This window comes from Euleptes europaea, chromosome 9 (genome assembly GCF_029931775.1).
Source record: "Euleptes europaea isolate rEulEur1 chromosome 9, rEulEur1.hap1, whole genome shotgun sequence".
Classification (NCBI taxonomy): domain Eukaryota; kingdom Metazoa; phylum Chordata; class Lepidosauria; order Squamata; family Sphaerodactylidae; genus Euleptes; species Euleptes europaea.
This window is the reverse complement of record NC_079320.1, coordinates 27,837,010-27,862,390: the sequence shown is the minus strand read 5'-3', so window position 1 is coordinate 27,862,390 and position 25,381 is coordinate 27,837,010. Positions and strand designations below refer to the sequence as shown.

The following is a 25,381-nucleotide window of genomic DNA, read 5'->3' as shown; positions in this document are numbered from 1 at the left end:
AGCTTGAGAAGGTGCAGAAAAGAGCAACCAAAATGATTAGGGGACTAGAGCAACTGTCCTATGGGGAGCGGTTAGGACGCTTAGGGCTGTTTAGCTTGGAAAGAAGGTGGCTAAAGGGAGACATGATAGAGGTCTATAAAATTATGCATGGTTTGGAGAGAGTGGACAACAGGGAGAAGTTTTTCTCCCTCTCCCATAATACTAGAACAAGGGGTCATCTGCTAAAGCTGGAGGGCAACAGATTCAAAACAGATAAAAGGAAGTATTTTTTCAAACAACGTATAGTTAAATTGTGGAACTCCCTGCCCCAGGATGTGGTGATGGCTGCCAGCCTGGAGGGTTTTAAGAGGGGAGTGGACTTATTCATGGAGGAAAGGAGTATTCATGGCTATTAGCTAGAATGGATACTAGTCATGCTGCATACCTATTCTCTCTAGTATCAGAGGAGCATGCCTATTATTTTGGGTGTGGTGGAACAGGCAGGATGGTGCTGCTGCAGTCGTCTTGTTTGTGGCTTCTAGAGGCACCTGGTTGGCCACTGTGTGAACAGACTGCTGGACCTGATGGGCCTTGGTCGGATCCAGCAGGGCCTTTCTTGTGTTCTTATGAGAAGGAGAAACAGTACTGGTTCACTTATTTTCAATGTTAAATTAGTTTATCTGGAAATCTAATATCAAGGGATGGCCACCATGCAGACAGGTAATTCACAGAACAGGCCACCCACAGCTGGGATCCAATGATTCTTTCAGATCCAGGGGAACTCTGATGTTTGCAGAAACAAAAATTGGGGTGCAACTCTCCCAAGTTAAAAAATGTTAATTTAAAAACTGGTGATTGGGTGGCGTTTGGGTTTGCCTTTGCAAAATTACATGCAAAATCATTGCAATGGCCACCACAAAAGGTAAGGAGACAAGCATGAGCCAGTTCTTCCCCCTCTTGCCACCCCAAATAGAGAGAAGAGAACAAGCAGGTAGGAAAGGATATGGGGAAGTCAAAGTGGGCAGGGAATGTGAGCTAGTGTGGCAAGAAGTGGGGTAGGTGGGGGCAGCCAGAGCCAGAGCAGTGACAAGGTGGGTAGGGAGCTGGAAGTAGAGAAAAGCTGTAAGGGAGGAGGGAAAAATAGAATTTCCTCTCCTCCATGAGCGCTGATGGGTCCCCCTTTTGTGTTATTGATAAACTTGAGTCCAGAAATTCATATGAAGATGCCGAATATAAGCTGCAATACTGTAGTTACAGCAAAAAACAACCCAAACCCACCACTGCTAAAATTCTGGCATTTTATTTTGTAATCTGTATTTTGGTTTTTAAAAATGTAAATTATGTTAACATTTTAGAAAAAGAAAACCTCCACTGCTTTTTGAATGGTGTAGTAATTAAAGCACTGTTCCAAGGAGAATTGGTTACGTGACCTGTAGCACCCATACAACATGCATAAAACAAAAACTGCAAAATCAATACTTCATATTTTCCCTGCATTTGTATGGCCTCACTTTTCTCTGATATTCCCACAACCCTCTCATGCAAATAATCTTTCACTTTCCAAGTCAATATAACCAGAGTCATAGTAATTTGTAAATGCACTGCTTGCACACAGCTTTACCAAGGAACATTCTGTAAGAAACTATGAGGAATGAACTAGATAACATGATCTGAATTATAAGATGCATAACAAAAAGAATTAACCATAACCTATTAAATGAAACTACACTGTTTTGTACGAGCCAGGAATAACTGAAAGCACATTCCCCACGGTTCTTGATTACCCTGGATGCTCTTGCACATGTTCACAGCTATGTCTAGGGTGGCTTAGTAGCAGCAGGAGCATTTAGGGTAATTACAAACTGAGTTCAGAATTGAGATCTCTAGGCCCAAACTTAAGTCCCCCCCCCCCAAATAACTTTGCTCACATAACTGGAAAAACACAGGATAGATTATAGTGGGAGTGTTTTGTGTAGCTGCTTTGTTTGTGCACAAATTTCAATATTAGAATGCAGTTAAGTTAGAAAGCTATTATACAGCACAAGTTTTTTTTTATTCTGACCACTGCTGTAATGATACGTATTTTAAAAGGGTGAAGAGACAATGGACTCGTGACCAGGAAGAGAAAGATGCTTTCAGGTTATCTGCGAAGTCCAAAATGACCCCCCCCCCTTTTATATAGGCATTAGGTCACCCTGACCTGGATGGCTCAGGCTAGCCTGATTTTGTCAGATCTCAGAAACTGAGCAGGGTCAGCCCTGGTTAGTTACTGGATGGGAGACCACCAAGGAATGCCAAGGTTGTTGTGCAGAGGAAGGCAATTGCAAACCACCTCTGTTAATCTCTTGTCTTGAAAACCCTACAGGGTTGCCATAAATTGGACGCAACTTGATGGCACATTACACACACTCACAGGCATTCGGTTGGAGGCTAGGAACCACAAGCAGATTTCCATTTGCAGAATGGATCTTGCCTGCATGCTCCTTCTTGTTGCAGCCACCTGACCCCCTAAGAAGCCACTTGTGAGAGTCATGGGACCTTTAGGAACAGTCTGAGACTTGGCACATGAAGCTTCAGCCAGGATGGAGAATCCACAGAAACTGTAGGCCTCCCCTTGTGCAAGCAGAAGAGTTAATCTGAATACAACTCATAGCATTAATGGCATCAGTCTGTCATACAAAAGCAGATTTGCTTTGGTAGATGGTGTACGTTCATACAGTCGTGTAGGTACACAAAATTAACTGTAACAATTTAAGCTGAAAAAATTTGCAAAGAGATTTACAGTAAAAAAATCATTAAAAACACAAAAGCTTATACAAATTGGCCTTTTAAAGTTCAGTTCCCAATACAAAACATAGATATCAGTTGAAAGCAGCCATAGCACAAATATAAAATCGATGCCGACAATTTATACAAAGATGATTCATACCAGTAAGAACTGAAGCTCACAGGCACTACCTTAATTCAAATACATTAGGTTCCACAGTCCTGTACTAAGATCCCCCTGTACTTACTGTTCATGGTGAATCAGAAATGTTTAGATTCCTTTTAAATTGCAAAGATAATGGCAACCTGAAAAGAAAGAGCGTAGAAGTTGGCTAAAGAGTTCAGCTTAGCAGCTCTTAATATACGGTCCCTGTTTGGCTAAGTACGTAAGTCCGCCAAGATATGACATCGTTTTTTATCTACCATGCACTGTACTTTATTGTTGCACATAAATAATGACAAGGCACAGGACAGCGACTAGTCCAAGGGCTTGTAAACCAAGGAACCAGAGCATAACCCAGAAGAATATGACTATGACAGGTTCCACAATCCGTTCTCCAAAGTATATCCTTGTGAAGCCTAAGCTGATGAGGCTTTTGTTGAGCTCACCAAAGAGAGTACCCATCTTTTTATAGTCGTCTATAACAGGTTCATCATTGTTGTTTCTTCCTTCTTGCTGGACCTGCAGCCAGAAAAAACAGACAAATCCATAATGTATAAATTTTGCTATCTGTAGAAACCCTATTTCTTTTCCTTTTTAAATAATAATTGAAACAGATTTTAGGAGTGTTTTTTTTAAAGTATATTATTTAAGACACAGACACATCATGTACTGGACTTTTGTTGTTTACCACAAGAGACTTTAGCCAATAGTAAAAGACCTTGCTTGTGGTATTTCATATGCCAGGAGGAGTCACAACAAAGTGTTAGAGGCCTCAAAAGCAATCATTAATCCTCAGAACTCGAATGACCAACCCCAGATATGTGTGGGGTCACACCCTGTCCTGGATAGCCCAGGCTAACCAATCTCATCACATTTCAGAAGCTAAGCAGAGTTGACTTTGGTTAATATTTGGATGGGAGGCCTCCAAGGAAGGCCAGGGTCGCAACACAGATGCAGGCAATGGCAAACCACCTTTGAATGTCTGTTGCCTTGAAAATTCTACGGTGTTGCCATACGTCAGCTGCAACTTGTTGGCACTTTCTACCACCAAACATGAAATACATGAATGGTCACGGAACATTTATTGTCCGACAATCAAAAGAAGAAGAGTTGGTTTTTATATGCTGACTTTCTCTACCACTTAAGGAAGACTCAAACCAGCTTACAATCACCTTCCCTTCCCCACAACAGACACCCTGTGAAGTAGGTGAGGCTGAGAGAGCTGTGACTGGACCAAGATCACCCAGCTGGCTTCGTGTGGAGGAGTGGGGAAACAAATCCAGTTCACCAGATTAGCCTCCGCCGCTCATGTGGAGGAGTGGGGAATCAAGCCCAGTTCTCCAGATCAGAGTCCACCGCTCCAAGCAACCACTCTTAACCACTACACCACGCAGACCCAGACAAGTACTGGATTTAATATTATCATTCTTATTATTACTAATAATTTCTCAGGTGCTTTCAAAAGAAAGTGTTGCACAAAAACTCAAATCAATGCCAATACCCTGCTTTCAGGCTTATAACGAAACAAAGAAAAAGGAGGAGCAAACAATGGGAAGGCACATGATAGGGATTGAGCTTCTAGGTAAAGGTCAGGGAAATCAAATGCATCTTCTAATACCATTTTAAACCCAAAATTACACACATGTTCTAATGTCAGAAGGCAGCTTTTGCTCTAAAATCTTTTAAGCCCACATTTCTTCCAAGGAGCTCAGGGCAGTATATATGGTTCTCTTGTTCCCATTTTATCCTCCAAACAGGTGGGGTAGGCTGAGGGAATGTCTGGCCTGAAGTTACTCCATGAGTTTCATGGCAGCGCAGAGTACACTGGCTCTTGATAAACTATAAGAACTAATAAAGAATAAGGGGGAAAGTATAAACAAGATAAATGAGATTTTGGATTTGAAAGCCCCTAGAATTTAAGGAGCAAAAGGGAATAAAGAAAGATAAAAAGGAGCCACCATATGAATACACTGATAAACTAACAGAATTAAACCCTTGGAGAGAAATGGAAGATAACGTAGAGAAGAAGGAATAGTAAAACCATAAGCATCCCCCCCCCCGCTAAATTAAAATGCAAGAAAGCAGGAGAAAATAAGAAATTATAAGGACACACACAGGAACATTAAGTCTAGACCAGGTAATATGAAAGACACAAGAGGGAACACATAGGGTGGGAAATTCCAGCCTCTGCTTCCCCCATTCTTACTGTGGGTCCATTTCTCCTTCCCACTTTGCCCAATCTTCCTGTTTTTATTTACCTAGCCCACCTACTCAGTTGTCCATTTCCACCCTCAACCATGTGGTTTTTCCTCATCCCCCTTGCCAGTCCACCTGACTGGTCCCCTACCTCCCCACACCCATTTTTACAACTTTAAACTCCTGTTTTTTAAATGATGTTTGTGCATGTGCAAATGTCACCAGCTACTTTGAGGTTTTTTTTAATCCCGTTTAAGATTTTAGATTTTTCTACAAACGTGGTGTTTCCTCCAGGTTTCAGAAACACATACACTAGCTAGGAGTCTCCCTCCCGTCCTTGTGACTGCACAGGAGAACCACCCATTGCAGGAAGGTTTAATTAATAGAAATTTTAAAAGGGACGGGGATAAGGAATGCTTCTGAATTGCTAGTTCATGAGGAAGGAGAAATAGATACAGACCCCAGATAAAGATGTAGGGCAAAAAAAAAAAAATCTGAACTCCAGTTTGGCATGAACTTGGCCACCTGCCTAAGAACCTTTGCCTTCACCTGACTTGCCAGGTGTGGAGCAAGACACTTTTGTTGGACCAGTCAAGATGTGGTAATGATCAGGCTTCAAAGCACAGTCCCTCATGCTTAAGAACCACCCCAGTCAACACTGTGTTTGCTACTCTAAACTGCCCAACTGATCCACTTGGCCAATAGCCAGAGGATATGACAGGGAAATCACCTTCCCTCATTCACTTCCTTATCTTGTCAACTGTGATGCACAGATATTTGATGAAGAGGGGCAATGTCAAGGTTTAATGATCACCCTTGCAAGCCGAAGTAGGAAATATGCTTGATTCCACTAATTGTTCCATTAGAAAGAGCCCCTGCTAAGAAAGAAGCTGCTCATAAATATTTTATCCAACAGGATCACTATGTCCATCAATAAAAGCTGGCAGGGAAACTGTAATGATATAGATTTAAAATCCATTGTAAAGATTCTGCAGATTAGGGCTGTATCAAATCTAGGTTGATAATCAAAGCAAAATTCCTACGCTGGTGAGCAATTAGGATCTGTCTTGTGGAATGTATCAGGATCCATGATCTTCGTTATTTATACGAAACCACTGAATAAAATAATCTAGAACTTTAGGATTGGATGCTGTCAGTATGCAGATGGCACCCAGCTCTATATTTCATTTCATAAGCCTTCAGGTGCATCCATCTCAGCTCTGAACCAGTGATTTGAGGCTGTAGTGAAGTGCTAAGATGGGACAAGCTGAATTCAGACAAGACAGAGGTAATGCCAGTTGCAAAGGCTGACTGATACCTTAGAGGGGCTGGATATACTTGTGGTAGATGGAATGGAGTTGACAGTTGGAACAAGATCCTTGAGGAGATAAGGAGGGCACAATCTTCAGAAGTTTTTAGGAGACACTGGATGACCATTTTATTTGGCAGAGATTTTAATGGTGTATACTTTGCAGGCATTTTCTTGGGGAGAGCTTAATTGCTGTTTTATTGTACTTCAAATGTTTTTAAATTTGGAATTGTTAATTGCCTTGGGGGTCTCCCATCCAAATACTAGCCAGGGTGAGGGCTGAGAGTGTGGGACTGGCCCAAGGTCACCCAGCAAGCTTCCACCGCACGAGTGGGGATTTGAACATGGGTTTCCTGCATTGTGCAGGGGGCTGGACTAGATGACCCTGGTGGTCCCTTCCAACTCTATGATTCTATGATTCCCAGGACCTAGTCTGACACCTTAACCACTACACGACGCAGGCTCTCCCCATTCCTGTAGCTCCTCGCTAATAAATGGATGTTGTTTTGAACATTCTATCCTGTCTGAACATAAGAGCAGATACCTGACTGTATACTCTATTCCTGACCTGCAAGCAAAAGGGCTCATCACGAGAAAAGAGCATTGAATTCATAGAGGATTAGCCTATCGGTGGCCAATAATCAAGATAACTACACGGAACCTCCATGTTCAGAGGCAGGATCTCATAGGATCTCACTATATCAGATACCGAGGACTCTTCATTAATGCCTTTACTTTTTGCTGTTGAGTTCTACAGCTCTGAAAGCCACATTTCAGAGTACAAAACTTAACAATGCATTTTTCTATGGATTCTGTGGAGGACCAACAATCTTCCATTCAGACTAAACTTAACATTTTAAAAAGATAAAGATTGTTAGTTTAATTTTGGAATGCAAACAAGGATCAGCCAGTTTTCCTAAAAAGGTGTATTTTAAAATACAAGAAAGGAGAACCACATACAGCTGTGGTATTATACCTGCGTGTGCATAAGAATAAAATAAGATAGCAAAGCTTGAACAGTCAAGAATGACATTTAACTAGTAGTGCATGCCTCGTATTTCAGCTGGAAGGAAAAACAAGAACAGAGAGATAAGGAATAAATTAACATTGGAAAGCTGAACAGCCAGTAAGCAAAGTTATTTAGCTATTATGGCAATAAACATCCAGATATTAAGCCCTCCGCAGGAAAGAAAGCGAAGGATTTGCCAAAAGTTGTTATGGCAACTGAGCTATTAAGTAGTAACTGTACAAATGCAATTCCACACTGTTGGACTACAGTTCAGCCAAATCTTTATGAAACAGTCTTTTTTAAAAAATAAAGCCACTTTTCCAAAGCATTTCATGAAACAAGAACCTACACCAACTACTGGTTACAATAACTATTTAGCTCAGTTGCAAAGATGTTAAAGGTAGAAAGAAGTACAAGTGTAAAGTTGAGTTTAGAATTTGCACAGGTCCAACATGTTTCAGTCTGACCTGGATGGCCCAGGCTAGCCTGATCTCATCAGATCTCAGAAGCTAAGCAGGGTCAGCCCTGGTTAGTATTTGGATGGGAGACCACCAAGGAAGTCCAGGGTTGCTGTGCAGAGGAAGGCACTGGCAAACCACCTCTGTTAGTCTCTTGCCATGAAAACCCCCCAAAAGGGGTCGGCTGCGACTTGACGGCACTTTACACACACACACAACATGTTTCAGTACACATCAGACCTTCAGTCTGAACTGCACACACATGTCCGTAATACAGTCAGGGTTCAGTGCAGTGTTGGTGCTTTATGAACAGCTGTGAGTTGCACTGTCACTATCTTGCATCACACCGTTTCTCTATAAACAGGAACCTGCAGCAGGCCATCAATCTCCACACAGTGATTTTGCACCTAAGGCCTTTTTCAAACAAGAAAACCACAGATATTTCCCCCTGCCTAGCGCTATATGCTAGCCGTAATTCAGTGCAACATTTCATGGATGAAAAGGAAGTTCTTGCTGCTGGTTATGTAAACTGTGCAATGCGTATATTTGTCAATTTACTTAAAAGTAGGTACCCAAAAGGTAAGGAATCAACATGAAATCATGGGCTAATGTTAATACAACTGATTTGGTAAATAATACATAATAAATTTAGTACAAACACAAAATTAATATAAATATAAACAACTTGTATGTAGCCCTGTTCTAGCCTCTTATGTATCTGTGTCAAACATGCCAAATAAACATAAAAACACAAAATTACAACAGTGTGACAATATACCCAAACAATATCATAGCTCAAACCATATGTGTTTCGGCTGTGAAGCCTTCTTCAGTGGTCCAAATAATAAAATTCTATGCCATCTTGAAAGTGCATGAATGTATAAGAAAATTGCAATCCTTAGACTGAGTAAGCTGACATTTGTAAATTGTAACGTCTAAAATTTGTCTATGTATATTTCATCCAGAGTTGCCTTTATAATCTTAGGCTCCTATAGAAGAATTCCTTTCACAGCACTCAGTCATCAAGATATATTGAAAAAATGGGTGCAAGAACAGGGCTACATACAAGTTGTATATATTTATATTAATTTTGTGTTTTTATTATTTACAAAATCACTTGTATTAATATTAGCCCTTGATTTCATGTTGATTCCTTACCTTTTCGGTACCTTATTCTAGTTTTATAGGGTTAAGCCCCCCCCCCACCTTTTTGTTGTGACTTAAAAATAGGTAGTCAAACCTGTGCACAGAAAAGGGGAGAAAAAACCCTGAAAGCCTATGAAATGAGGCTGTTGTGTTATTGGATGTTACCACACTAGGTATTCCCAGCGATGTATCAAGAGTTTGAAACTGTTATAAAAAATACTGTTTGCACTTTGTTTGGCCCCTTTAGCTGTGAAGACGTCTTCCAACCATTTTTTAGCCGTGGCATCCAAAAACCCTTTTAAAGCGATGTTTTTTTATAACATTTTCAAACTCTTAATACATCGCTGGGAATACATAATGCGGTAACCCCCATTGTGAGGGCACTATTTACAGAGGAAGGCAAAGATAAACCATCTGTTAGTCCCTTGCCTCAAAAATCCTACTGGGTTTCCATAATCCATAAATCAGCTGCAACTTGACGGCACTTTACATATATTACAAGAACTAGAGAAACTACCTCAGGCTGGAACGTGGGAAGGAAAACTTGTAACGACCCAACCCTATTCCCACAAACAGAACAAAAAGTTTAAAAGATGACAAACTGGTGTGAACATGGAGGGTGGCAAAGGAGTTTTGTTTTGTTTTTCCTTTGACATTGTTCTCATTTCAGAGCCAGCGTGGTGTAGCAGTTAACGGTGGACTCTAAACTGGTGAACCGGGTTTGATTCCCCACTCCGACACATGAAGCCTGCTGGCTGACCTTGGGCTAGTCACAGTTCTCTCTGAACTCTCTCAGCCCCACCTGCCTCACAAGGTGTCTGTTGCGGGGCGGGGAAGGGAAGGTGATTGTAAGCTGCTTTGAGACTCCTTAAAGGTAAAGAGAAGCAGGGTATAAAAACCATCGCTGCTGCTTCTTCAACAGTGGAAGATGCAACAGAGCTTGCAATCTGAGCAGGGCAATAAGTCTCAACAGCAACTGAACAGGAACCCTTTCCTGGCTTTTCCACTGCCAAGGTCCAAATTTATGTACCATGGGGAGGGGAAAGGAGCAGAAGTATCCCCCTCAGCACCCCATGGTCAGGAAGCCTGTTATTGTAACCCATTGAGTTCTCAGACCCTGTGATGTCTGAGCTGCAGGAAAGGGCCATGCTTGAGAATGAAGCCAGGGAATTAAGATCAGGCTGTGTGCCATTAAGAAGTTAGTACGGGAGGAAGTAGTCTGATTGCTGTGAGAACTCGGACCCACCCTGATCTAAGGCTCTATTCTGTGCACCTCTGAGACTCATCGACTCTCTGGACGTTATTAAAGACCAGGGCTTTTAGGATAATAACCTGCCTTCTCAGACCACTCGGGAATCTCACTTACAGCTCAGACTTCTCCAGAGACCTAATTAAAAACACAGTCAGAACCCACCTCTTGCCCCACTGTTGCCAGATATTAGTCATACCTGCTGCACAGTATCTCGATGATCTTAGACAGGCACATTTTCCACTCCCATTATAACACCTAGACACATCCCTCATTAGCATCTCCTATTAGTATCTCTAATCTTCCAATAACAGCTCAGATTTTGACATTTCTTCCAATTAGAATGCAGGTTCATATATTTCTCCAACCACAGATCAAACCCAATTGCCCCAGAGACTGGCTGGATCCTAAAGTTTGGTCCAACAGCCAAGTGGATTCAAAATTGCAGCCAAGAACATTTGGCCCCAATAGTAAATGCCTAGAGCCCTGTTCACATGTTGCAGTTAATGGACATACATCCTGCCTGTCCACGCATACAGGCCAATGTGTATTCACTTTACGAATGAAACTGGGAACTGGTATGGTTTGTATCACATGTTGAGTTGCACGTGTATTCTGTAACATGAGAATTACCCAATGCACATACAAAGGGCAATCAAGTGTACACTGAGTGTATGCATTCACTATAACTTGTGAACAGGGCTTAGATTAAAAGGATATAAGAATGGTACTCTGAAATAAGCAAACTAGGTTCCGTCTCTATCCCAGACTCTTCCTGCACCAGTCCAGGACACCAGACCAGGCTTATTGGTATGAGGTTGACTCCTCCCCAGAACTGCTGCCCCATCACAGACACTCATCATATATTTCCTAAATTTAGTCGATTACTTTGCTTTTTTAATCATTCTTTCTTCCTGTTATTTGTTCAACAAAGAGTACAAACAGTTACTGCCTCCCTCTGTCTCCTCCAGCGATTCTACCTGAGAAATTATTCTGAGTGCACACTCATGTAAAATTAGGCCCAAAGGCAGTCAAAGGTGTACATCTGAAGGCCAAAGGCATGTGACCCCTGCTTCTCTGGTAACACAATCCCTGTCACCCTCCAGAAACCAATGGCTTATTTTGGTTTCAAAGCAGTCAACAGACATACAGCAATAAGTCTTAAAGGTTGCTTTTCCTGCTCTGTGGATAATTTCCCTGCCAACACAGCCTCTATATCAGTCATATCATCTTTACATGCCCTTAAGTTAATGAACATATGAAATTAGCAGTTATTAAAGGAGGCAGACTCATTCTGCAAGGCACAGGAATGCATACCAGGCTTTTGTTGATACACATGGCCATAGCCTCAGTTAATACATTTTTTTTAAAATGACAAGTATTCGGCATTATACTTCATAACAGGAATAACCATAATGAATCAACAACACAGGGCACCTCTTTTCCCTTCGATAATTTTTAGTGGTTAATTTTGTTTCCATTTTTAAATCCCTTTTGCGTGTGGGTTTGTGAAGAGTGGGAGTTTTTGCACTGCAGATATATGGAATAAGAAACAGTCTGGCTTACAGGTTTTGTCGCACAGGCCATACGCTTACACCAGATAACACCACCTAATGAAACAACTACAGCATCATCCTAAGCAGAGAGACACCCTTCTAAACTCAGTGAAGTCCACGGGCTTAGAAGGTCGTACTTCTGCTTAGGATGACGCACCTAATGAAAGAGTGCCTGATTACTTCCCCTAGCCAGTTTTTCCCCAAGTAGGGCAGAAAAGTCAGCTGATTCAACTATGAAGGCCTTGCCCTTGTGGCAGGTGTTTTTTTCAAATGCTGAATGGGGGAAAAAATATTCCAGGACAGCAGCATGCTGACTCAGATGCTAAAATCCAAGTGGTGACCAGCTGTGGTGATTCGAGAAAGACACTCTCTACATACTAAGAGGCAGCCTCTTTGCCACCTTCCTTCCAAGAACTGGAAAAACATCTCAGCAAATCACCCCAAACAAAAGCTCCAGTAATCAACACCAGCACATGAAACAAGGTTCCTGGGTCAACCTTAGCCTGAAGGCGACTCGCCATCATAGCTGCTGGTCAACGCATAACAGGTTTCCCTTGAAGAGCCAAATTAGCTCAAGGAGACCAAGCAAGTGTGTGAACACCTGAAACGATATAATGCTCAGACAGAGAGGATAAAGAGCTTTGATACAAACTACCCCCAAAAAACTAATTAATTAATACTTCTGCCTCTGGCGGGATGCAATTTGATCTGTTAAACTAGTCCAAAGTTTATTTAGTTATGTATGGTAGATTTTCACCAGTGCTAAATAACTATAATTAAGGTTGAAAAGAAATGGAATTGTTTCTGCTGCATGGTTGCTGATCTACTGGCCAAGATCCAACCACATGAGGAAACTGTAATTGCCCTTAGGTTTTCCTAAGAAGGGGTTGTAGATTTTTTATTAATCCCCCCTTCCCATTGCAACCCCCCCCCCCACTATGTTGTTCCTAAAGGTTTGCTACCCCCGCCCCCTGGAACAAAACTTCCAAGGGCTTGGGCTGTTGGAGTGGAAAGGAGAAAGCAGTGAAAGTCACTGTTCTCTCTTAATGACTGGATCCATACCACTGTATTTTCCAAGCCTCACAGGATGTTCTTGAGGCGCTAAAAAAACCTTGATTCATATCAATATACATCCCGACTTATATTCTTCTCATGGTTTTTACTAGCATCTCATTACTAATTCAACAATCTTGAAAACACAGGTTTCCAAAATAATAAAGGGAAACTGGCTATATATTACTCCTCTGTGGCAGAGCATTTTTTAACTTGGGAACCCTGATATGGTGGAGAGGCAGCATAAAAATGTTTTAAATAAATAAATAACATTTTGTGGAATGCCTTTTAATGTACAAAGAATATGTTGCTCTCCATTTGTGTGTGCACAAACCCTTACAGATATATGTACAGAAGATAAGCTCTTTATATGCATCAAGAAGTTTTCAACTAGTTCATGAGTACAGCTTTTCCTAAGGCAGGGGTCTCCCTTGTTGTGCCTGTGGGCATTTTTGAATTTTGAGAACAAATGGCAAATGCCACCATAAAATGGCTGTCAAATTGATGTGGGGCAGCCATTTACAAATAGCCATGAGGGCTGAGGCCAATCACAAAACGTTGCTAGATTCCAATACAAGTATCCTCCTATGATAAAGGCAGCTATTTCTGAATGGGTTCCCTGTGCAAACACTTCTGGACTACCTATTGGTCTAATCAGGAAGAAGAAGAGTTGGTTTTTATATGCCAACTTCCTCTACCACTTAAGGGAGACTCAAACTGGCTTACAATCACCTTTCCTTCCCCTCCCCACAACAGACACCCTGCGAGGTGGTGAGGCTGAGAGAGCTGTGACTAACCCAAGGTCACCCAGCTGGCTTCGTGTGTTGGAGTGGGGAAACAAATCCAGTTCACCAGATTAACCTCCGCTGCTCATGTGGAGGAGTGGGGAATCAAACCCGGCTCTCCAGATCAGAGTCCACCACTCCAAACCACTGCTCTTAACCACTACACCATGCTGGCTGAGCACTGACTCTTAGCTTTGGCCCTTTGGAAACTTCCAATCCTGCCCTAATGGCCACCGGGAGAGGTAGACCAAAGTACATATTATACTGGGAACTTGTGATAGCCCAACATGTACTTTACACATGGAAGGTTCCTTGGCCAGTTACACATTCAGCCTAACCTCCTGCACAGGGTTTTTGTGAGGTTAAAGTGCAGGAGAGCAGAGCGATGTTTTGGGTCCCCATTAGGGAGAAAGGCAGGGTATAAATGAAGTTAATAAACTTTAAAAGCAGAAGTTAACCATCTTTTCCATGCACTTTCTATTAGCTGACCCCCCACCCCAAAGTAAACCTACATTTCTTTCCAATTGTGGCTAACTGCAACTCAGAGGGACACGTTTTACTGGGGAACCTGGTCTCTGTGTCTGAGCGTGTTGGTGTGTGGAAGAGGAGATTCCTCTGCTCTAGTATCACAATTCTGATCCAAATTGATTGCTTTGTATGCACTCTGATATCTGATCACTAGTCTTCAATGTAACATGTAGTTTGGCCTTAATAGGCTTTTTTGTGTGATAAGATCTACTTGCAGGAAAACCACCTATAATCAAATAAGCTCCCTTTCCCCAGAGGTGACCTCGTATCTGTATCACTTCTCTTTTATCGCCTCTTTTTTTTACTTCCTCCACTACAAATCTCCTAGTCACAGCTGGGAGAGGTTCTCTTTACAATCAAATTTCCTTTCGACACAAACCTATTTTTTCTGCAAAGCCTTCATGATACAAGAATTACAGGAAGCCTTGAATGACCTGCGCTGAACCTCAGGGAGGACTGTTGTACTTATTCACAAGGTTCCAGCAAATTCCCTAATAGTCCATTAATAGATATTGATACTGCTGTATGGCAAATTATACGTAGCTTAAAGATATCATTGCCAGCAGCCCTGAAGAAAAATGTCCTGACCTTTAATAACTTAATATGTAGAAATGGGCAGCCAAAGCTTGGAGGCAAATAACATCCCTTTTAAGCCTCTATTAAAGGGAGAAGACATTTTTCTCTCCAGGCAATTGGCAGCCCTACTTGAAGATGACAGAAGAAGGATGAAACCCTGCATCTTTAAAGCTGTGCACCTGGGACTAAGTGCCACTTTATGCAGCAGGAATTGCTCATATGCAAATGTGCACAGGATTCGAATTAAGAGCTGAACAAATTTTTAATGATAGGAAAGCCTCCCACATTAGTACTTCACGAGTTAGATGAATTTCATAAATAGAATTCCAGAATATTTGTTGAAATCGTTTCGATGCCACCTTTCCACCTAATTCCATATCCCCAAGGCAGTGTGCCAAAGCAGGATTAAAGCCGAACAAGACAAAAGTAACGGCTACTGAGGAAATGCGCAGCTTTAAGGTTCATGAAGAAACTGAAATTGTTCCAAGACTTTCTATTCCTTGGCTCCATCATCAACCAAAAGGGAGACTGCACCCAAGAAATCAGAAGGAAATTGAGACTGGGAAGGGCAGCTATGAATAGGGTTGCCAGGTCCCTCTTCACCACCGGCGGGAGGTTTTTGGGGTGGAGCCTGAGGAAGGCGGGGTTTGGGGAGAGGAGGGACTTCAATGGCATAGAGTCCAATGGCCAAAGCGGCCATTTTCTCCAGGTGAACTGATCTCTATCGGCTGGAGATGTTGTAATAGTAGGAGAGCTCCAGCTAGTACCTGGAGGTTGGCAACCCTAGCTATGAAGGAACTAGAAAAGATCCTTAAGTGTAAGGATGTGTTGCTTGGTGACGGAGATCAAGGTAATCCATACTACAGTATTCCCCATTACTATGTATGGGTATAAAAGTTGGACAGTGAAGAAAGCTGATTCATTTGAACTGTGGTGTTGGAGGTCAGTTTTATGGATACAATGGACTGCCAAAAAGACAAACAAGTGGGTTCTAGAGCAAATAGAGCTCGAACTCTCCCTAGAAGCTAGAATGACCAAACTGAGGCGGTTGTACTTTGGTCACATTATGAAAACACAAGGCTCACTGGAAAAGACAATAATGCTAGGAAAAGCTGAAGGCAGCAGGAAATCAGGAAGACCCAACATGAGATGGATTGACTCGAGAAAGGAAGCCATGGCCCTCAGTTTGCAGGACCTGAGCAAGGCTGTTAACAATAGGAAGTTCTGGAGGTTGTTAATTCAAGAGTCACCATAAGTCTGAAGTGACTTGACGGCACTTAACACACATGCATATCTGAAGAAGTGAAATGTAACTCACAAAAGCTCATATTGAAGTAAATGATATTCTTTAAAGTGTCACTGGACTTTTGTTTTATGTGATATCTCCACTGAGCCTGCGAATGGTTCCTATACAGCTGTGATGAAGCTGTTTCCATATGCAGCTAGGTTAAAGCTTAAAGAGTTCCCTTAGAAAAAAGAGGAAAAATCAGCTTGATTTGGAAATCTTATGAAACTGAAAGGGGTACGGATGTCGCACTGTTACAAATTAACAAAGTGACTTCAGTTCTATGTGCTGAATTACAGACATTAGGAGCAAAGAGAAAACCCAACAAATCGCACCTGTGGTTATGAAAGGATCTAAGATATCTCCTTTAGAACATTCAAAATGTCACTATATAATATGTAATTACAATTAGACTGAAACCTCATTGTACTAACCTCATTAACCACAATATATTGTATGCTAATTATCGCTCCTATAAAATATCAATGCAGAAAACAATTGAAACTGTTTACCTTTCACACGTTAGTGTTTTTATTGCATTACAGGTCTCTTGCTTTTAAAATTTCTGATACAAATATACTACACTCTGAAATAAATCTGTGTTGAAGGAGGCAGAAACTGCATTTTATAACTCCTGATGTAAATGTGAATACTATTAAATGTATTTTGCCATTTTGTTACATGATATCAGAGGCTGATTTTCTGAAAGAGATGTGTTAATGTCTTACATTACAGTCATCTGAAGCAACTTCTGCATTTTTTTTCTTATAAGCCTACTTGAACCTAGTAGTGATATCAGCATTGTCTCAGTTTTACTTTACCAGTTTGCAGCTGAATTCTTGTGGAAACTTACTTGACAATAACGCTTGCCGGATTCAATGGGATTCATTTCAAGTAAACGTGTATGGCCGTGCACAGCAAGCTGCCAAGTGCATACAGTAAAAGATCATGATGTGCCATTAATAGATATACTGCTGTATGGCAAATTATACAGAGCTTAAAGCTGAGTACCCAGCTCGCTGGGGGTAAAGGGAAGACGACTGGGGAAGGCACTGGCAAACCACCCCGTAACAAAATCTGCCTAGGAAACGTTGGGATGTGACGTCACCCCATGGGTCAGGAATGACCCGGTGCTTGCACAGGGGACACCTTTACCTTTTAAAGATGGCTATGTGCACAGGCATATATGCAGTCCAAGACAAAACACCTTAGTGTTCTTTCCTGAACTGCCAGCTTTTATGTTATTTTGAGCCCATTCCTGAAGGGAGGGGGTGGTTAGATGGCAGCCAGAGGTGGTGTAGCTGGGCCGTCTCCTGAGCAGCTTGCTGCCAGTGCAGCAAGCCGGAAAAGAAACCCAGTGGAACTCCTCACCGAGTTCCTCAGGGCTGCACCACGATTCTGCAGGCATATCTTGCTGCCTGCAAAATGGCGCGTTTGGGGGGCTGAAAGGGGTTAGGAAGAAGCCTAAAGGCAGCTCCTCCCCTGGGAATGCCTCTCAGGATGCCTGCATGAGCACTTGCACACACCACCAGGGAGGCCGCGTGGGCGCAGGAGGCTTGCACTGCTGTCCGGCGCCCCAGGGCAAGTCGTCTTGCACTGGCATCCAAGCCACTTTGCATGGCACAAGTGGCACAGATGCCGGCGCAGGGGTCATGCCGGATCCTATGCTGCTCTGCCCCCCTTTGTTCCCCAGCAAAGACTGAGAGGTCCATTGAGGGCGGGATATGGTGGCACATAAATGCACCTATAAACCATTACATATTTCTGTTGGAGTCACTGGTAATTGTGAAGTTTTAGAACTTTGCTCATTCTCCCTGATATTGCATGCTCTCTCAATGCATTTTGGGAACTGTAAATCCCAACATACACAAAGCCAAAAGAGGTAACATTCACAGCAGATCACATTTGATTTAGGTCATCAGAAAAATTTCCGATTCATATTTTCCCTAGAAAAACAATATTGCTAGTACATCCACTTCAGAACCAGCAATTAACCTTCTCCTAGCTTTTGGAACTGAGCTTGTATTTACACGACCGTCTAAGCCTCTCTTCCCCACAGCCTTGGAAAGGTGTCTCTCCTGGATCACTTCAGTAAAAGTTCAGACACCGTGTGCCTTGAGACGTCAAGTACTGGGACCACCTGCCGCAGCTTCTCACACGCAAGCTGACAAGTACACTCTTTCATTCACATCAACATCCTTGCTGTGGAGGATAGATTTTCCAAATCACTGTTTGGAACCCAGGAATAGTTCAGGCCGCACTTCACTTCCTGTGCCCTTACAAACACTACTAGACATGCTTCCCAAGCAGGAACTCATTGGCCATTTATGCAGGGTCAATTTTGATGCTCGCTCAAAGCACTTTTTAAAAATGCAACCTTTAAAATGCCTATTCACGGTCCCTATGCAAAAGGAGAAATTCCACCGCCCCACTCGCCTGCTCCTTCATTAGCAACCACTATTTGCCTAGCTAACGCGAGGCTGTGATTCTGCATGCTTCCTTGAGGAGATTCTTCGAGGCGGGGGCGGAGCAAACACAAAAGGTCGCGTTAAAGAGGCTCTTAAGAAATGCGAAGGAGGCATGTGCTGGCTTTGCAGTCACTTCCTGAGTGACAGTTCAGCGTGAAAAACTCAAAAAAAAATATATGCGGGGCACTTCATCCTGGAATGCGCTCCTAATTACCAAGCATAAAGGGCCATTGTGTTTTTGATAGCCTACATCCTCGAGACCTTGGTTTTAATATCAAGTTGGAGAGAGGGAAAGCTGTATCATCTTGCTTACTCTCAGCCCTTATATCAAGCGTGAACCAACAAGGTGCTTTGGGACTAGACGTGCAGTAGAGTAGCTGCCAAGGGCAACTACTGATGCTATCTGTGCACATTTTAACAGATTAATTGTTTAGGCTAAATGAGGACACTTGGGAAGGTTGATGAATTTTTAGAACTAATCTGGAAAGCTGTTCACGACACTGTTGCAGAATGCATTATCTCTCTCAGCCAGCTCCTGCTGTCAAGTTTACATTGTGTCCATGGCAAAGAATTAGTGTGCGTGTTCAAGAGACAAAACGTCATCTTGGAATTAAATCAGAAAGAGGCATTGCCCTGTCGGTACAATGTAGATCAGAATTAATATCATTGCACCATGTTAATTAAAAGTTAATATGATACAACATTACTGGAAAGGCCATAGGCTTCGGTGAAGCGAGGCCCAATAATTCAGCAAAACAGGCTGCTTTTGGAAGACCTAGCTGAGTGTTTTTAGAGATTAAACTTTCAGTGAATGCTGGGCGTGATAATCTGATCATATGACTATGCGCAACATGGGGCCTCTGGGATAAGTGGCTTCTTGTAATGAAACACTGTTTTCAGTAGGAAAGAGCCCGACATTCCTCTGGCCCACTTCAATGTGGTATTTCCATGTGCAGTATTTTAGATATCTTCAGATGAGGGCATGTTACTACTATGAACGCATATGTTTGGATGGGTGGATGGAAAGAGGCAAACACATTACATTCCATATTAATATTGATCAGTTCAAACTACCACTCATAAACACTGTTCAAGTGTCACAGCTCTACACTGGCATTGTAAGAGGAACATTTTAACACCCCTGAACCTAAATTAAACCTTTTAACACTCTTAAACAACAATGTTTGTGTGGTATTCACCTCGTGCCTGCCTTTTTTTCAAATCTACTGGGGCTAAAAGGAACCCAGAGAGTCCAAATTTAAATGGGGGGGGGGCATGTAGAAGCTTAAACCTGTCCCTTGACCAATACCACCACCCTATTCCACAGCTGCCTTCCTCCGATTATTGCTTATTGGGCAATAATGTGTAGTTCATACACCGTGGCAGTTAAGCTACTCTTCAACTTGGTCAGGACAAGCACCTCACCAAATTTATTGCTCAAGCTCTCCCTAGTCACATAAGAATTTATTTCCCTGTGCTGAATCGCTTAACAACTTTCTGAGCAGCTCTTCAATAATAATCACAATAAATAGAAAAAAAAACCAATAAAACCATTAGCTTTACACCTTAACTACAGTAACTTGCAACTTAAGGGTCCAGTAGTCCAATTGCCATATGCCGTTTCCCACAAAAGGCAAGGACATGCATTCATGCGCAGACCAAGTGTGTGCATGAACATTGCAGCAGCGGGTGCACACCTGCGCCCCAATCCCTTGCGAGCCAAACTCAGAAGAGGGAAATAACTGACCCAAAGAGCAGCATCTTTTGGTTGCCATACTGCTGGACTTGATGGACCTTGGTCTGATCCAGCATGGCCTTTCTTATGTTCTTATGTCTGGGGTGGGGGGTGTTGCTGTTTTAAAGAACGGTGCTTTGATTCTAGACCACAGCCCCGCCAAAGCTCAAGCAACACAGAAATAAAGTAGAATTTAAAATATATAGAAATATACACCTATGCTACTACTAATAATAATAAGGAGAAAAATAATTTAGTGTGGCCTGACTTGAGACCTTAGGTCAAATGAGTCGGCCATTAAAGAAATTGTAATTCTGTGATAATGCCAAAATGAAACCCGATAGAGAAATGAATGAAATATTAAGTATGAAGTATTACCAAGAATAAGAACAGAACCTGAAATACATTTTTCTTCAAGGGGGGAAGGTGGCTCAGTGATAGAGCATCTGCATGGCATGCAGAAGGTCCCAGGTTCAATACCCGGCATCTCCAGTTAAAGGGCCTAGGCAAGCAGATGATGTGAAAGACCTCTGCCTGAGACCCTGGAGAGCCACTGCCGGTGTGGCTCAGTGGTAGAGCCTCTGCTTGGCACGCAGAAGGTCCCAGGCTCAGTCCCCGGTGTTGCGGTAAACGGGGGTTCGTGGGGAGGGGGGGGAGAGAGACCCAAGACCATTGTTTCAAGAAACAGTTATTTATTTGGAGCAGCTGCGACCCAGAGGCCCTAATGGGCAGACATCTTTGAGTCCCGATTATACTGGGGAAGAGATAGTTATCCAAATTCAAGTTATGATGATACATCAACAAGTTATGCATATCTGATTGTATTACAGACAGAAAGGCGACTCAGTACAGTTGCAGTTTTATCCAGTTTCTCATATCATTGTTCATCGTTCACTCTGACACTCCATGACATTTCACCCACTGCCTTCACATACAGTTATCCTGCCCAGCAACAGACTTCCCTTGCTGTCTCAATACATTTACAGTACATTTACAAAAAGGGGAAAAGATTATCACAAACTACTAAGCCAAAATACTTAAGTGGATCCTCCACATTCAGAGAAGGTCTACCTTGCTGTCTCACCAGCATTTCAGTTAAAGGCAAGTAGGTGATGTGAAAGACCTCTGCATGAGACCCTGGAGAGCCACTGCCGGTGTGGCTCAGTGGTAGAGCCTCTGCTTGGCATGCAGAAGGTCCCAGGTTCAATCCCCAGCATCTCAGTTAAAGGCAAGTAGGTGATGTGAAAGACCTCCGCCTGAGACCCTGGAGAGCCACTGCTGGTGTGGCTCAGTGGTAGAGCCTCTGCTTGGCATGCAGAAGTTCCCAGGCTCAGCCCCTGGCATCTCCAGTGAAAGGTACCAGGCAGGTAGGTGATGTGAATAGACCTAACCCTGAGACCCTGGAGAGCCACTGCCGGTGTGGCTCAGTGGTAGAGCCTCTGCTTGGCACGCAGAAGGTCCCAGGCTCAGTCCCCGGTGTTGCGGTAAACGGGGGTTCGTGGGGAGGGGGGGGAGAGAGACCCAAGACCATTGTTTCAAGAAACAGTTATTTATTTGGAGCAGCTGCGACCCAGAGGCCCTAATGGGCAGACATCTTTGAGTCCCGATTATACTGGGGAAGAGATAGTTATCCAAATTCAAGTTATGATGATACATCAACAAGTTATGCATATCTGATTGTATTACAGACAGAAAGGCGACTCAGTACAGTTGCAGTTTTATCCAGTTTCTCATATCATTGTTCATCGTTCACTCTGACACTCCATGACATTTCACCCACTGCCTTCACATACAGTTATCCTGCCCAGCAACAGACTTCCCTTGCTGTCTCAATACATTTACAGTACATTTACAAAAAGGGGAAAAGATTATCACAAACTACTAAGCCAAAATACTTAAGTGGATCCTCCACATTCAGAGAAGGTCTACCTTGCTGTCTCACCAGCATTTCAGTTAAAGGCAAGTAGGTGATGTGAAAGACCTCTGCATGAGACCCTGGAGAGCCACTGCCGGTGTGGCTCAGTGGTAGAGCCTCTGCTTGGCATGCAGAAGGTCCCAGGTTCAATCCCCAGCATCTCAGTTAAAGGCAAGTAGGTGATGTGAAAGACCTCCGCCTGAGACCCTGGAGAGCCACTGCTGGTGTGGCTCAGTGGTAGAGCCTCTGCTTGGCATGCAGAAGTTCCCAGGCTCAGCCCCTGGCATCTCCAGTGAAAGGTACCAGGCAGGTAGGTGATGTGAATAGACCTAACCCTGAGACCCTGGAGAGCCACTGCCGGTGTGGCTCAGTGGTAGAGCCTCTGCTTGGCACGCAGAAGGTCCCAGGCTCAGTCCCCGGTGTTGCGGTAAACGGGGGTTCGTGGGGAGGGGGGGGAGAGAGACCCAAGACCATTGTTTCAAGAAACAGTTATTTATTTGGAGCAGCTGCGACCCAGAGGCCCTAATGGGCAGACATCTTTGAGTCCCGATTATACTGGGGAAGAGATAGTTATCCAAATTCAAGTTATGATGATACATCAACAAGTTATGCATATCTGATTGTATTACAGACAGAAAGGCGACTCAGTACAGTTGCAGTTTTATCCAGTTTCTCATATCATTGTTCATCGTTCACTCTGACACTCCATGACATTTCACCCACTGCCTTCACATACAGTTATCCTGCCCAGCAACAGACTTCCCTTGCTGTCTCAATACATTTACAGTACATTTACAAAAAGGGGAAAAGATTATCACAAACTACTAAGCCAAAATACTTAAGTGGATCCTCCACATTCAGAGAAGGTCTACCTTGCTGTCTCACCAGCATTTCAGTTAAAGGCAAGTAGGTGATGTGAAAGACCTCTGCATGAGACCCTGGAGAGCCACTGCCGGTGTGGCTCAGTGGTAGAGCCTCTGCTTGGCATGCAGAAGGTCCCAGGTTCAATCCCCAGCATCTCAGTTAAAGGCAAGTAGGTGATGTGAAAGACCTCCGCCTGAGACCCTGGAGAGCCACTGCTGGTGTGGCTCAGTGGTAGAGCCTCTGCTTGGCATGCAGAAGTTCCCAGGCTCAGCCCCTGGCATCTCCAGTGAAAGGTACCAGGCAGGTAGGTGATGTGAATAGACCTAACCCTGAGACCCTGGAGAGCCACTGCCGGTGTGGCTCAGTGGTAGAGCCTCTGCTTGGCACGCAGACGGTTTCAAGTTCAATCCCCGGCATCTCAGCTAAAGGCAAGTAGGTGATGTGAAAGACCTCCGCCTGAGACCCTGGAGAGCCGCTGCCGGCTGAGTAGACAATACTGACTTTGATGGACCGAGGGCCTGATTCAGTAGAAGGCAGCTTCATGAGTTCAACTCACAAAACTTTGGAAAATTTAAGGGGATGGGCTCTGGCTCAGTAGTAGAGCATCCGCTTGGCATGCAGAAGGCCCCAGGTTCAATCCCCGGCACCTCCAGTTAAAGGGATCAGGCAAGTAGGTGATGTGAAAGACCTCCGCCTGAGACCCTGGAGAGCCGCTGCCGGTCTGAGTAGACAATACTGACTTTGATGGACCGAGGGTCTGATTCAGTAGAAGGCAGCTTCCCGCGTCCGTGCGCCAGGCAGCCCCGGGGAGGGCGTGTCCCCGGCGCGGGGCGGGCCGGCGGTGCCCGGGCATGTGGGCTGCGGTTGCCCCGACGCCTCGGGTGGGGGGGGGAGCCCAGCCTCGTGCGCGCGCACCGTTTGCAGAAAGGGCCTCGGCCCCGCACTCACCTGCTGCTGCTCCTCCTCCTCCTCCTCGGGGCGCGGCTGCTGCAGCCGCCGCCTCTGCCGGGCCGCCGCCGCTCGCCCCTCCAGCAGCGACGGCGCCGGCTCCCTCGCCCTCTGCGGCGCGCGTTCGAGCGCCGGCAGCGCCAGCTCCTCGGTGGAGCCCATGGGCTCCGTGGCGGCGCGGGGAGGCGAGCGGGCGGCTCGGCGGGGCGGTCTGCGCAGGCTGCGCGGGCGGCCCGGAGCCCCAGCCTGGCGGGGCGGGTCCAGAGCGCCGTCACGGGCTCCGGGGGGGAGGAGGAGGGAGGAGGCGGGGCGGCGCTGCGAGGGATGGACGTGGTGCAGCCGCGGCTCTGTTGCTGCGCCCTTTTCTGTGCGAGTGGCTGCGATCGACACAACAAAGACATCGGCGTGTGAAAGATTGCAATATATGCGCGCCCCAGTCCCCAGGCAAGGTGGAAGAGGCAATAAGAAGTCTGTTCCTACAGCTGCTAGGCTCAAGGCAGATCTAGAAAAATGTGCTAGGAATGCCTGTATAGGATGGCGCTGTTGAGAACCAGTCCTCTTTTCCTAGCGCAATCCAGCTTTTGGGACACCTGCCGCCCCTGGACGCTGCTCAGTCTCGAACTCGCGCCTCGGAGGGGGGGGGGAGTTCTAGGGGCGCTGCCTGCTTTGTCGGCAACCCGAGCCGCCGGCTCCTCTGCGCATGTGCGGGGCGCGTCCGGGAAGGGCGGCCGCCTCGTGTTTCCAGATGGGTTCGGTGGACGCGCGCCCCCTGCTGACCTCGTGGGCTCCGATGCTGCACGGCGCCTAGGGTTGCCAACCTCCAGGTGCTGGTTCTAGAAATAGGCAGCACTTATGGCGTATACTGACTCATGATCTGATAACTGTTATAATAAATATTGCTTTAATATTTTATGTAACATCTGAATGACCTTCCTCCAATGCACTCGCTGAATATGTTCATTCAATACAAGTCACGGCAAAAACAAGTTACACTTCAACTGTATAAATTGCCGGATGGGCTCAAGTTTCTCCTGTTTCAAAAGTTCTCCATGTGTATGAAGAATCTTCCGCGGATGCCAAAAAATAGGTTTCCAAAAGGTAGTCCTATTTCGCATACACATGGAGAACTTTTGAAACAGGAGAAACTCGAGCCCATCCGGCAATTTATACAGTTGAAGTGTAACTTGTTTTTGCCGTGACTTGTATTGAATGAACATATTCAGTGAGTGCATTGGAGGAATGTCATTTAGATGTTACATAACTGTTATGATCTGATAAAATGTTAAAGCAATATTGATTATGAGTCAGTATATGCCATAAGTGCAGCCTATTTCTATAACCAGTTTCTATTTGGCACTAGTCTTTATTTTGAGTTCTAACCTCCAGGTACTGG

General features: G+C 44.2%; 1 protein-coding gene across 1 annotated transcript; it reads right to left on the bottom strand.

Annotated features, from left to right (window-relative positions):
- Nucleotides 1-3,118: 3,118 nt before the first annotated feature.
- FAM241A (family with sequence similarity 241 member A) lies at nt 3,119-24,150 on the bottom strand. The gene is made up of 2 exons (XM_056855833.1): nt 23,989-24,150; nt 3,119-3,427 (listed from the first exon to the last, which is right to left on the bottom strand). Exons 1-2 carry the CDS (start codon nt 24,148-24,150, stop codon nt 3,182-3,184), a joined length of 408 nt encoding a protein of 135 aa, XP_056711811.1. The 3' UTR covers nt 3,119-3,181.
- Nucleotides 24,151-25,381: the final 1,231 nt, after the last annotated feature.

Coding starts and splice junctions, on each gene's coding strand:
- FAM241A (XM_056855833.1), bottom strand. CDS start 24,150: ATGGGCTCCACCGAGGAGCTGGCGCTGCCGGCGCTCGAACGCGCGCCG. Junction 3,428..23,988: donor AGGAGGAGGAGCAGCAGCAG/GTGAGTGCGGGG, acceptor TTCTGGCTGCAG/GTCCAGCAAGAAGGAAGAAA.